The sequence below is a fragment of the Haliotis cracherodii genome, unplaced genomic scaffold (assembly GCF_022045235.1).
Source record: "Haliotis cracherodii isolate W230 unplaced genomic scaffold, xgHalCrac1.p SCAF_7, whole genome shotgun sequence".
Classification (NCBI taxonomy): domain Eukaryota; kingdom Metazoa; phylum Mollusca; class Gastropoda; order Lepetellida; family Haliotidae; genus Haliotis; species Haliotis cracherodii.
Window position 1 is genome coordinate 5,970,745 of NW_027266330.1, and position 13,459 is coordinate 5,984,203.

Genomic DNA, 13,459 nt, shown 5'->3' on the forward strand with positions numbered 1-13,459 from the left:
CTGAGAAATATTAATGATGACTGTTTCAACGTGTAATCTGTATGTGTTGTGACGTAGTTTCAGTCTGCATATTATTAGTAATAAAGCGTTTTATGTACAATTGTAACAATGATTAAAGGTAGGATTTCAAATCTACCTTCGAGATGGAAATTGTATTTCTATGTATTTTCTTCACTGTCACTAGGGCTGCCACAAATGTCACCCGAAGTTAAGAAGTTGCAAGGAACACGTGAGTCTATATAACATCTATTTCACACGTAAATGTCAATGTAAACTGCCGGGCAAAAGAAAATATATCATTTTGACAGTGGCTAAAAATGAAACGACTATGAAATGGTTATTCGATGGTGATATATTTGATACGGGTCGCCTAGTTGTGTTTTGGACCTTAGGTTTGGAATGTTTCGGCAACGGTTTCAGCCTAGTAACGTTCACATAATGTTTGTAATGTTTGAGTCAAATCCATTTTTCAAGTGTTTAGTTTGTTCCCTTGCAGTTTAGATTAAGAGGGAAATATACATTGAAATAAAGGCTTGGGTTATGTTAGCGTTTGTACCTGAAAGCCATGTGACATATTTCTCATCCACGTGCTGGTAATTTAAAACATGCTATATATAGGATACATTTCCAAGGCAATCTTTACATTTAGTTTAAATATCCAGTTCTAATACTAGTATTAGTGGGAGATTTTTCTTAGTCTAAACTATGCTGTCATTATTGGCAACAGTTTTGGTAAAACTATCAATCGTTCCTGCTTGCCACGGAAACAGAATTGCCTGATAACCTGGTCATTTGTGAATAAGCTCCTGTTGAGAGATATGTTTCCATGGCCTAATTGCTGATTGTTATCCCGTTTTCTCTCATTTATACTGCTAAAACGATTGATCTATCTTGTGACAAAACTGTTTAAAAAAGATAAAGCGATCAATTCTATTTGTGTAATACATAGTTGTAAAACTAATAGCCAATGTGATTTCTGTTGTAAATGATATACATATATATTGTCATAACATTGTCTTTATTATTCACTTGAAATTAATATATTCTTGTATTAACATATTGTCAAATGTGTATTATCCAGGACTTATTTAGCTTTATACTCCGTACTGAATTTACATATTGTCAAGTATTATCTTTATGTTATGTAACTTTTGGTATGAATAGTGCCTGATTATATTTTCTGTTAACATCCTTAAAACACAGCAGAACTATGTTGTATTCACAAAAGCTGACATTTACCACCCTCTATGTCTCCTGGGCTAGTATTTCGATAAATTTACACTTATACCAGGATCTATTCCCGTGGTTCTTGCGGCCGTAGATTACCCCCCCCCCCCCCCCCCCCCCTTGATTTTCGTTAATATTTTACCGACCAATCAAACGTCGAGATGAGGGACAGGGAAAATATAAGGGAGGTAACTCGTATTCCTAAACAGCCAAGCCACCTCAGTTTTAATGGACAGGAAGACATCCCTTTCATCAAAAGGTTATTTGGGGGCTTTCTTTTGCGTGTCAAACACTTTTCAATGTTGAATTTCTCTTAGCGTAGCCAAACAAATAAGCAAAAGGAAATCAAGGGCGGGTAATTTGAGATTGCGAGAACCATGGGAATGGATCCAGGGTTAGTTTAGGTTTAGCCAAATGCGAGCCCTAGAGATATATAGGATGCCAATATACTATCAATGTTTAAAAGCAACAAAATATCAAAAACGTCTTTACATAATACTTGGTTTAAATGAGATGTACTGTAACCAATACATTTAGGATTAAATCATTTATAGAACTTATAAAAATACCTATCTTCAAGGAAAAATTCTAAAGGAAATATTAGTGACAAAAAAAACGCAAAAACATACTCGTGTTCCGGAAACTACCGAGAGTCAATTAGCAGAGATGTCATCACGTGATCTGACGTCATAGTGGAGAGTTGACTTACGGACGATCACCGTTTCTGTATAGTGTATGGTTAATCACGAGCGTTCGCCCTGGCATCACCAGACAATGACATCGGTGACAACGTTGGATTTTCGACCTTACACATATTCGTCCATGTCAAGATCTATCGAGTGTAGACGATCAGTCTGACGTGAATAAGGGAAGACTATGGAACAAAAACGTTTAACGATATCGTGACATTTCTAAATAAAATGGATGTGTATCAATACGAAAAAATGCGAGACAATTGTTCTTGTGTAAAATGTACTAGGTGTAGGTTGACGCTTACCATTAACATAACATTGCTCACTGTGCTGACTTCATGCCAATCAATTAGCCTTGTCTCCGGCTAAAGCTAAATTTGTTTTCTGTACAAATGCATGTGATGTGTTAATTGGATTGTCTAGTGATGGTTGGTTCAATTGGTTTAAACTGTTGTAATAATATTCATTGATCAATAGAGGGCTATAGGGGCAGACATTTAGCCAACTACATGCACAGTGACTCTACTCGTCTTGTAAAAAAACATCCATCATTATAACATGGAGTACCATATATTAGAGACACAAACGAAGAATGAAATAGACATAGATAATTTATTTACAACTAACAAATTAAACTGACACTATTACACTAAAATACATATCACTTTGTAATTTCTCTAAAAATGTACACTACATTCACACTCATCTAACCTAAAACAGTTTTTACTTATCCTAGATTTAGATACAGATTATGACTAAAATTATCATCGATGGTGGATCCAGAGGCGAGACTCAGGGGTTAACCTCCATTCTTTTTTGAAATTCATAGCAAGTAAAATTAGTGGGTAAAGACTGTCCGTCTGAAAAAAACATGAATCCGCCACTGATTGTTAATAATCGATGATAAACATATATCCAATAAAGCTGACACACAAATCTGACTTTTCGTTGGGTGTGTCCTGTTACATGTCTTCCTTGTTTCAGCTGTGATAAGGGCCAACGTCAGAATGAAGATTCTCAACAAGCCCTACAAGTCCGCCATGAACCATTCTGTCTCTGCAGAGTTCGCGTCCATAGCAGAGCCATTCTCCACAGAGGTAAAGAAGAGCCGGGGTAGAACCCATGCTTGCCATAAAAGGCGACTATGCTTGCCATAAGAGGCGACTATGCTTGTTGTAAGAGGAGACTATGCTTGTTGTAAGAGGCGACTATGCTTGTTGTAAGAGGCGACTATGTTTGTTGTAAGAGGCGACTATACTTGTCGTTAGAGGCGACTATGTTTGTTGAAAGAGGCGACTATGCTTGTCGTAAGAGGCGACTATACTTGCCATAAAAGGCGACTATGCTTGTCATAAGAGGCGACTATGTGTGTTGTAAGAGGCGACTATGCTTGTTGTAAGAGGCGACTATGTTTGTTGTAAGAGGCGACTATGCTTGTCGTAAGAGGCGACTATGTTTGTTGAAAGAGGCGACTATGCTTGTTGTAAGAGGCGACTATAGTTCGAAATGTGTCTATGTTCACGAGCTTGGGTGAGATGGTTAAGTGAATGTTAACCTCATCCGGCAGTTTGGCTACATCCTCCCCAGGGAGCTGAGAATAAAATGCGATTGAACACTGACCCATCGGCCATGGAAATAATGCAGCGTTAATGCGCATGCTTCAAAATAATGAATTTATATGAAAATAAACATAAGATAATTTATTATTCGATAATGAATGACAACCCATGTTAGAGACCGACCATTTAATAATCTTTGATTAAAGTGGACCAGTTTAGCCGAAGTGATTTAAATGGTGAAGTAGTGTTTAAATTGAGATTAGGCCCAACTCACTCACACAAGCCAAGGCTAGGGCACATTGATCACATGCACACATTGTTGGGTGTTTTGACGGACTACGGTTACAGCATACATCATTACTGTTCTGATGTTTCTCAATGTCATTCAAACATATGCTGGAATATCTTTTGCATCGTTGTATGTATCGTAAGAGCATTTGTTTTGGAATTATTCAGACTACATTTACTTTATTAGGAGAAAACAATAACATGCGTAAGAACCAAATTCATTAAGTAGCAATCACAAAGTGGACCAGGTCAGAAGTATCCTCACTGTGAAATATCTGGCCTCTGAAGAACTTTAATGTCAATGTCAATGTCAAGGTCAAGGTTCGGGTAATCCAAACAGCATGCGACCAGGTGTACAACACGTTGCTTTTAACAGTGTAATACACGGGAATCTATCAAACTTTATCTTGATTGGAAATACAACTTACAGAACAAGAAGTAATTCAAATATGATCGATTGCCGTAAGTTAATAATTCTGTTAGCAAATAGACTTTTTTAAAGATTGACTTTGGCAAAATTTAAGACAAAATAACTTAGTAAAACACCTCTACAATCCATGTCGCTTTCGAGGTCATTTGAAGAAGCAGTAAAATCTCTAATTTGAAGTCGAACGTGACAAGAAATTCATCGTGAGTGAGTATGGTTTTACGCCGGTTTTAGCAATATTCCAGAAATATTATCTGTATGATACAGACACATTTTCACTTTTTCAGCTCGACGAAATCTTCCTTTTATCCGCTTTCGGTAAAATTTATTACGGAGCCACAGTGCAGAGTTTGAGGTGGGTATTAAATACATGTTTATGTATAGAAAAGAGTGGGTGAGTATGGTATTACGCCACTTTTAGCAATATTCCAGCAATATCACGGCGGGTGACACCAGAAATGGGCTTCACAAATTATAGTGATTGTTCCCGTGTGGGGAATCGAACCCGGGCTTCCGGCGTGACGAGCGAACGCTTTAACCACTAGGCTACCCCACCGCCCCTGGGCTTGCTGTGATATGACATGGCTATACATGTTAACGTTTTCATGATGGTTTTTGGAATTGTTTTGAAGTGAAATTTTACCCCTACCTCCATTCAACATTGGTTAGGATAGAAACAAGGTTTTAAACATACTTATTATGAATAATCCAAAACAGGAAGTATAAACCACATATTCCACACGTATCCTACCACAAAATAGTGATAACGAGATAATATAGTTGCCCGCCTTGTGTCGCTGATGACAGGTGCTTTGTTAACCGAACTCTGTCAAACAAATCAGCATCGATCAGTCCTAATTGATGTGTCATACAGGTTCAACAAAGATCATTTTGCGTATGACGTATTTAATAGAGTAGTAAGCGTGCGCCATTACGATCCATTATAAATTAACTACCGCGATATATAGCGTACCATGCTGTACTAGCTGGTGGCCGTGTCGTCTAAGGCGCCGCAACTCGCTGTGAACAGTTGTGTTCTATTAACACAAGGATCCAGTGATCGTGAGTTAGAACCTGATTCGCGCTGATTATGATCCTTGGGTTGGGTACACCCATCATACAGACACATGGTGTGAGTGAGTGGTTTAACGTAGCTTTTAACAGTCTTCCAGTTATATCATGGTGTGTCAACTTAATGTGTGAGAAAAGCCCGTGATGCAGGTCTCAGACATTTACCACTTTGGTGAAATCCACGAGGGATTTGAACCCACAATCATAGGTTCCTGACGTGCCCAAGTGACGCAGCTCGGTACAGCGATTTGCGACGGCTAAGACCACTGGGATTACTTCGGGATTTCCTCCCACATTACTCTGCCACTTTATGATAAAACTGAAATACTGTTTAACCATACTCCTTCACTGGATACAAGATGTGAGTAACAGAAATGAAACCGCGACATTCCGGCAACCCTTCTATCAGACAGACAAACATATTTTATATTAAGGTCTCACCTCAACATATCAGGAATATTACTATTTGGAACCTCTGCATTCGGTTAGCGGAATATTTAACCATAATCTTGCAAAATATTCGATTCTGATTGGTCAACTAGGGAGGTCAAATCACAATAGCCACCGTTGATTGAAACAGCTGATTGGACGGTCGGATCACCGCGGAAGCTGATATTTATGACAGAGATATCGCTACAATGAAATCGCATCACACGACAAAGACGCAATAACGAAACGGATCAACGGAATTTTACATTTTGTCATCTGTCATACCAGATGTGTATCCTGTACTAATCAACGTTCATAGTGTTATATGTGTTAAGGTAATAAAGATGAAACTTTCCCTATCAAAAGTGGAGCAGTATATTATACAAAGCGTGATACACGCTAACTAAGCATACCCGAGAAGATCCGGGTTAGAATAGGTCTTCAACAACCCATTAAGCAGTAAAAGGCGACTATGCTTGTCGTAAGAGGCGACTAACGGGATCGGGCGGTCAGGCTCGCTGACTTGGTTGATGCTTGTGATCGTATCCCCAGTGCGTGGATCAATGCCCATGATGTCAATCACTGGATTGTCTTGTCCAGATGGATTATTTACAGACCGCCGTCACATAGCTGGAATGTTACTGAATGCGGCGTGAAACGTGAAACAACAAACAAACAAACTTAAGGCAACAATGTACCATAACACTTTCACATGAAACTTTCGCCTTAATGGCGTCTGTGGTTCCAGTCCAGGCAGTATCCAGACCGACACGGATCTTATCCTACTGGACACGGGACTTGTAAAAGATGGTGAGATCATCCGGCGCACCATCTCCGACTCGGCGAAGACCGTGGCTTACCAGGATGTGACGGCCTTTGCTATTGGAGACTTCATCGTGTGCGCAGACTGCATCACCGTGGACTTGTACAACATCATTCTGGACGCGCTGCCCTCAAAGCCGGAATATTCCACTGCAAGAGGTAAGAACTATGGATGGCGTCCGTACCACGTCTTGTTCAAGTTGGTATTGGTACCTGCGCCGTTAAGGGGCGGACCATTAGTTCCAAGAATACTTGAGATAAATAATTTGGTAACAGGTTTCATTAAAATAAAGAACTGGATTTCCTGCATAAACGAGATATAGCTAAACATATTTGTTTGTCTCATAGTTTGTGGTTCCGATCAGATATCGGTACTGGCTGCCACGGCTGACATATTGGAAATCCTTTTATGCATTTCTGAATCAGTTCCTATGCATCTCAAAATGTAATTAATGACTATCAAGTCATAATTATTCTTTCCACAACATTTAATTCGAGTGAAACTACAATTTTGATATACTAGTAACTCCTGAAACAAATGCGTTTTGAAATTGAAATCCTGTGTTTCTGGTCAGAGCCAGAAATTCTCACGTAAGTGTGTTCTGATGATAACATGACCCAACAGCATTCCTATTGTGAATTTCTTTTGTGTCCGTCTATGAGCAATTCATTACTGTAAATATGGTAGAAGGTCGGACTGGCGTATCGTGGCACATGATGTAGGCACAGGATGGTGGTGGCACGTGGTCCCGTGCACAGCGTACAGGTCTCAATTCAGGTGAAGTTAAGCAACGTTGGTCACGGAGACTAGTAGGTTGGGTGAACACTTGAGAGATTCTGTGGCCTCGGGGGCTGCCCCATACTGAAGCACCTTGGGCAAGTGACTTTCGTTCGAAAGTGCCTCTGTTCATCCTGCAGTGGGTGAGTGAGTGAGTGTGTATAGTTTTACGCCGCTTTTAGCAATATGCCAGCAATATCACGTCGGGGGACACCAGAAATGGGCTTCACACATTGTACCCATGTCGGAAATCGAACCCGGGTCTTCGGCGAGTGAACGCTTTAACCACTAGGCTACCCGACCACCCCTCATCCGGCAGTGGATGGGTACCCGGTAGGATAAGATGGTTATCCACATGGTGAATGGAATTTGACGCACTATAAATGCACAGATTACTATTATCTTAAAACTGCTCTTTGATTTAAAACAAAAACAACTTTGGCGTAAACAATGAAAAGACATGAATTTTATGACACCTTATCTAAAACATATAAGTCAATAAGTTAGACAAATTTACACATTTTGTCCAACACAGGCACATTCATTTTAGTGCCTGATAATTAAGTTTTTTCTTAACATCGCATGTTGCCGCTAGTGGCTATGTCAGGCGGCACCAGGATCCGCAGATTTCGAATCTCCTATCGAGTCGAGAGTTCGTTCCATATTACTATGTGATACAAATGTATACAGTTCGAAGTACCGTTGGTATGCGCTAAAGTATCTGGCAAAACAAAGTATACACTTGAAAATTGGGTTTGAACCAAGACATTACAAACGTTAGCAAAACATTACAAGACTACAACACTGCAAACTTAAGGTCCACAACACAACGAGGAAACGGATATCAAACACAGCACTATCGAATTACCATTTATTGTTTGTTTTATTTTTACCCACCATCAAACATTGATGAATACGTTCTTCTGTCCGGCAGTTGACATCATTACGGCAGAACGTTTTTTTCAGTTGATGTTTAACATTCCCATCGTCAGTCTATGAAACGCTCGACTACTCGAGTTTGTTTTTACAGATTTAACCTAATTTCAGCCTAACCTCATTCCGTTTGCTATCGTGAAGTTACGTGATGCAGTGATCCCCCAAAGACATGGGTTCCTGCCGATAATGATGCCATATTTGCTTGTTTGATGTGAAGCGAGGATTTTTTAACGCGATCTATTTCGATTTATCTATATCCACCGACGGCCCTTTCAGATTTCTTATTCTCCTCAGGTCGGCGTAGAAAGTGATATAGTTTGGGATCTGACAATGTTTAAATAAGACATGAACTGTAATATGAAACTAGGATATGTTCCTTGAACAGATGTTAGCGCATGAACCCGATTTTATCCTTCAAAAGCTCTATAAATAACACCCACCTGCCATTTTACTTCGCGGAATTGTCATACTTTCGTTTACAACCAGGGTGCGCAGTGCTACAAGCATCTCTATGCGTACTATTTTTTTAACTGGGTCTCTGGGTTGCTTTTAACAGTATTTTTTTTACGCCATTATGATGACGTGTTAGCTCAAAGGAACCCATTGATCGATATTCAAAGGTTTGAAGCCCTAAAGTAACGTATTTGTAATAAATACCAGTTAGAACGTACAGGTATGTGAACAACACCCCTTGACGAAATAAGAGCAGGATAGAACCGTGAAGATCCGGAGTAGAAAAGGCCTTCAGTAACCCATGCTTGCTGTAAAAGGGGACTATGCTTGTCGTAAGAGGCGACTGACGGGATCGGGTGGTCAGGCTAACTGACTTGGTTGATGCATGTCATCGTTTCCCAATTGCGTGGATCGATGCAGATGATGTCAATGACTGGATCACTTGTCCAGACTCGATTATTTACAGACCGCCGTCATTATATCTGGAATATTGTGTATGGAACCTATAGTATAGTCTGTGCAACAAAAGTGACATTCGTAATTTTTTGGATGAAATTAAGTCATTTTCCAAATCTGCAACATCTAAAACACCCACATTATTTTATGGTAAGCTTGGCTATGATCCTCCTCAACCCTTTCTTTTCACTAAATATACTACTCAAAACAAGTTAAAGAACGCCCACAATTGAAAGGCTGTGTGTTGCAATACCCACCAGCAAAGACAGATTTACTGTAGTCTTATGGAAAATGTGGGTGTTCTTAAACTTCTTTTGAGTAGTATAATTTATTTGCCATGGAAATCTTTTACACAGTTCATGCACTAGCTCATTAAATTTGCCCGGTCTGAGAATATACGGGTGTTGCTTAACTAATTTCCATGTGTATATATATATATATATATATATATATATATATATATATATATATATATATATATATATATATATATATATATATATATACCTTCCGTTCAACAAATCCTTTAGATGTGACATTTATTAACATGAAGGAATGTTTTCTGTAATTATCAAGTTGTTTTCTTTGCCAGGAACGACAGCTGGTGCCGATGTGTCTGTCGCCAACACCACCCCTGAAAAAGGTAATGTCATGCTTTATTTACACTTTTAAGTATACTCCAACCAAAAAAGCCAAACCGTATGTGTGGTTTTAAGAGATCCATTCTGTGAAAGCTCCAAGGTTTTAATTCAATTCGTGGGACATGTGAAACGGCGTTCATCAAATGTTAACGGAGAAGTCTTTGCATGAAACGGTTGGACCGTGTGTGTCCACGACTGGCATAAATGACGGTACGACACCCCCACCCCCTGACGTCTTGTTGATTGGCAGCCCCGTCGCACTGAAGAGCTCGGCGCAAATGCTGCAGATTCCCTGGCTAAAGGATGCCTGGGTAATGCTGACGTAAACGTCTGTCTCGCTGACCCAACAGGAGCTCAATTGGAATGAATCCGGTGCCACTGACGGTCACGGCAGTATGTTTAGAAACCAGCACAGATGTGTGGTGTGTAGGGGCGGGCACTGTCAGACGCCTGGTTGTTGTAGGGACGGGATACCGCGAGGTCGTAAGATCTCGTCACAATAACACCTGTTACACTAGCCTGGACTTTGTTGGTTATACCTATGCGTTTCCTTCTACGGAGAGTATATTTTAGCACTCTGTTAAAATCAGTTGTCAACCATCTTTGATTTATCTTGTGAAAGAATGTCATGTTGATATCACGAACACGTCACATATCAGAAACTTTATCCCTGGTACAAACATTGACATTTTCATTTTCTTTCTCACGTTCTTCCGTTCAGAAACTTCAAGTCAAAACCCGTTGTCGAAGACACGCAATACACACGAGCCGACCGCGAAAACAAAACCATCAGGCGCAACACCAACAACGACGACTACATCAGTAACGACGCATCGGCCATTCTGTAAGTTAGAAGACTAATTAACTCACTTTAGAAATAATTCCCCTTCTGAATCAGAAATATACAGGATGATGTATTTCCTCTTCCATCTGTAATGGAAACGAACTATCGACGTGGCCATGGTGAACATGTATTAGTCCTGTGACAGTGCTATGTGTGTGTGTGACAGTGGCCATGGTGTTGGTACATGAGTATAACAACGTGACAGTGGTATAAGAACGTGACAGTGGTATAAGAACGTGACAGTGGCATAAGTATGTGACACTGGTATAAGAACGTGACTGTGGTGTCAGTATGTGACAGTGGTATAAGAACGTGACAGTGGTGTAAGAACGTGACAGTGGCATAAGTATGTGACACTGGTATAAGAACGTGACAGTGGGATAAGTATGTGACAGTGGTATAAGAACGTGACAGTGGTGTAAGTATGTGACAGTGCTATCAGAACGTGACAGTGGTATAAGTACGTGACAGTGGTGTAAATATGTGACAGTGGTATAAGAACGTGACAGTGGTATAAGAACGTGACAGGGGTATAAATATGAGACAGTGGTATAAGAACGTGACAGTGGTATAAGTATGTGACAGTGGCATAAGTATGTGACACTGGTATAAGAACGTGACAGTGGGATAAGTATGTGACAGTGGTATAAGAACGTGACAGTGGTATAAGTATGTGACAGTGGCATAAGTATGTGACAGTGGTATAAGAACGTGACAGTGGGATAAGTATGTGACAGTGGTATAAGAACGTGACAGTGGTGTAAGTATGTGACAGTGGTATAAGTACGTGACAGTGGTGTAAATATATGACAGTGGTATAAGAACGTGACAGTGGTATAAGAATGTGACAGGGGTATAAATATGAGACAGTGGTATAAATATGTGACAGTGGTATAAGAACGTGACAGTGGCATAAGTATGTGACAGTGGTATAAGTATGTGACAGTGGTATATGTATGTGACAGTTGTATAAGAATGTGACGGTTGTATAAATATGTGACAGTGGTATAAGAACGTGACAGTGGTGTAAGTATGTGACAGTGATATAAGTATGTGACAGTGGTATAAGAACGTGACAGTGGTATAAGTATGTGACAGTGGTATAAGAACGTGACAGTGGTTTAAATATGTGACAGTGGTATAAGAACGTGACAGTGGTATAAGAACGTGACAGTGGTATAAGTATGTGACAGTTGTATAAGAACGTGACAGTGGTTTAAATATGTGACAGTGGTATAAGAACGTGACAGTGGTGTCAGTATGTGACAGTGGTATAAGAACGTGACAGTGGCCTCAGTATGTGACAGTGATATAAGAACGTGACAGTGATTTAAGTGTGTGACAGTGGTATAAGAACGTGACAGTGGCAGAAGTATGTGACAGTGGTATAAGAACGTGACAGTGGTATAAGTATGTGACAGTGGTATAAGAACGTGACAGTGGTATAAGCATGTGACAGTGGTATAAGAACGTGACTCTGGTATAAGTATGTGACAGTGGCATAAGTATGTGACAGTGGTATAAGTATGTGACAGTTGTATAAGAATGTTACTGTGGTATAAATTTGTGACAATGGCATAAGTATGTGGCAGTGGCATAAGTATGTGACAGTGGTATAAGAATGTGACAGTGGTGCAAGTTTGTGACAGTGGTACAGGTACGTGACACGCACACCCGCGGCCTTTGCTATATTCAAGTTCAATGATCTTGGACACGACGTTAAACCCCATTTCACAAGGTTGTCGTGATGTAGCTTTGAAGTTGCCGCCGATGGCGTAAACCACGTAACACCTGGCGCGTTGTCAACAACGTTAGATATCTTGCGTAGCAAACTTCCCCCTGGGGTCATGACATCATTCCATTGTCTCATTCCAGCACCTACATCAACTACCGACATCTCAGCGACATCCAGCAAACCGGCTTCTTCACCATCGACCGCCATCACCACGGATGCATCTTCACCAAACGCGATAACAACATCTGTGTCAACATCATCATCTGCAGGAACGACAACTACCGCGCGTGTTGTAACGACGACAGCTACCCCAAGTACACTGTCACATAGTACATTCATTCATAATATATACTATTCCACTTTCAATAGGGATGTGTGTTTTCTTCATATGTTACACAAAACAGATTTTCCTAATATGTCAAGTGACATATCTTATTACCCCTATCAAATATTGAGTAGTATGTAACAGGTATTACAAGCAAACCAAGAAAGGTTTCAGCAAACATATTTGTATGTATAATTACAGATAATAGTTATGAGATCATATATTCGTAGTTTTATGACTGTCCCAACAGAACAGTGATTAGTTGAGCAGAGTTATGTCCCTTAGTTCTGCGAGGATCCGATCATCGTGGATCATACTTATCGTGTCAAAAGAAACAAACGTTCATGGAACGAGTCATTTGCGGCCTCGTCGCCATCAGTGTGAAATAAATTTTGCGGGTGACATATCCTTACTGTACTATAGCACTTCCTTTAATTAGCCGTCAACATATGTTAAAATATTTGGAATTCGTGTTATTAGTATTATTATTTAATGTTATTTTCACGCTTTCATTGAGGGCGGGGCGGTCGGGTAGCCTAGTGGTTAAAGCGTTCGCTCGTCACGCCGAAGATTCCCGAAATGGGTACAATGTGTGAAGCCCATTTCTGGTGTTCCCCGCCGTGATATTGCTGGAATATGGCTAAAAGCGGCGTAAAACCTCACTCACTCACTCACGCTTTCACTGAGAGCCTGTTCAACCCATGCATGCCGTACCCAGTACACGTAATCCGGTTTAGCATTGATTATCAAGCAGCAGTCGCTGGTGGAAAGAGGCG

At 40.2% G+C, this 13,459-nt stretch overlaps 1 protein-coding gene across 1 annotated transcript in view; it reads left to right on the forward strand.

The window, feature by feature from the left end:
- LOC139447067 (uncharacterized) overlaps positions 1-13,459 on the forward strand; it is a 49,292-nt gene that overhangs the window by 3,182 nt on the left and 32,651 nt on the right. Inside the window, exons 3-9 of the mRNA XM_071228222.1 lie at positions 185-229; positions 2,904-3,016; positions 4,481-4,548; positions 6,442-6,674; positions 9,731-9,781; positions 10,501-10,623; positions 12,499-12,672. Coding sequence (XP_071084323.1) covers positions 185-229; positions 2,904-3,016; positions 4,481-4,548; positions 6,442-6,674; positions 9,731-9,781; positions 10,501-10,623; positions 12,499-12,672 — 807 coding nt within the window. The remainder of the gene's footprint in view (positions 1-184; positions 230-2,903; positions 3,017-4,480; positions 4,549-6,441; positions 6,675-9,730; positions 9,782-10,500; positions 10,624-12,498; positions 12,673-13,459) is intronic.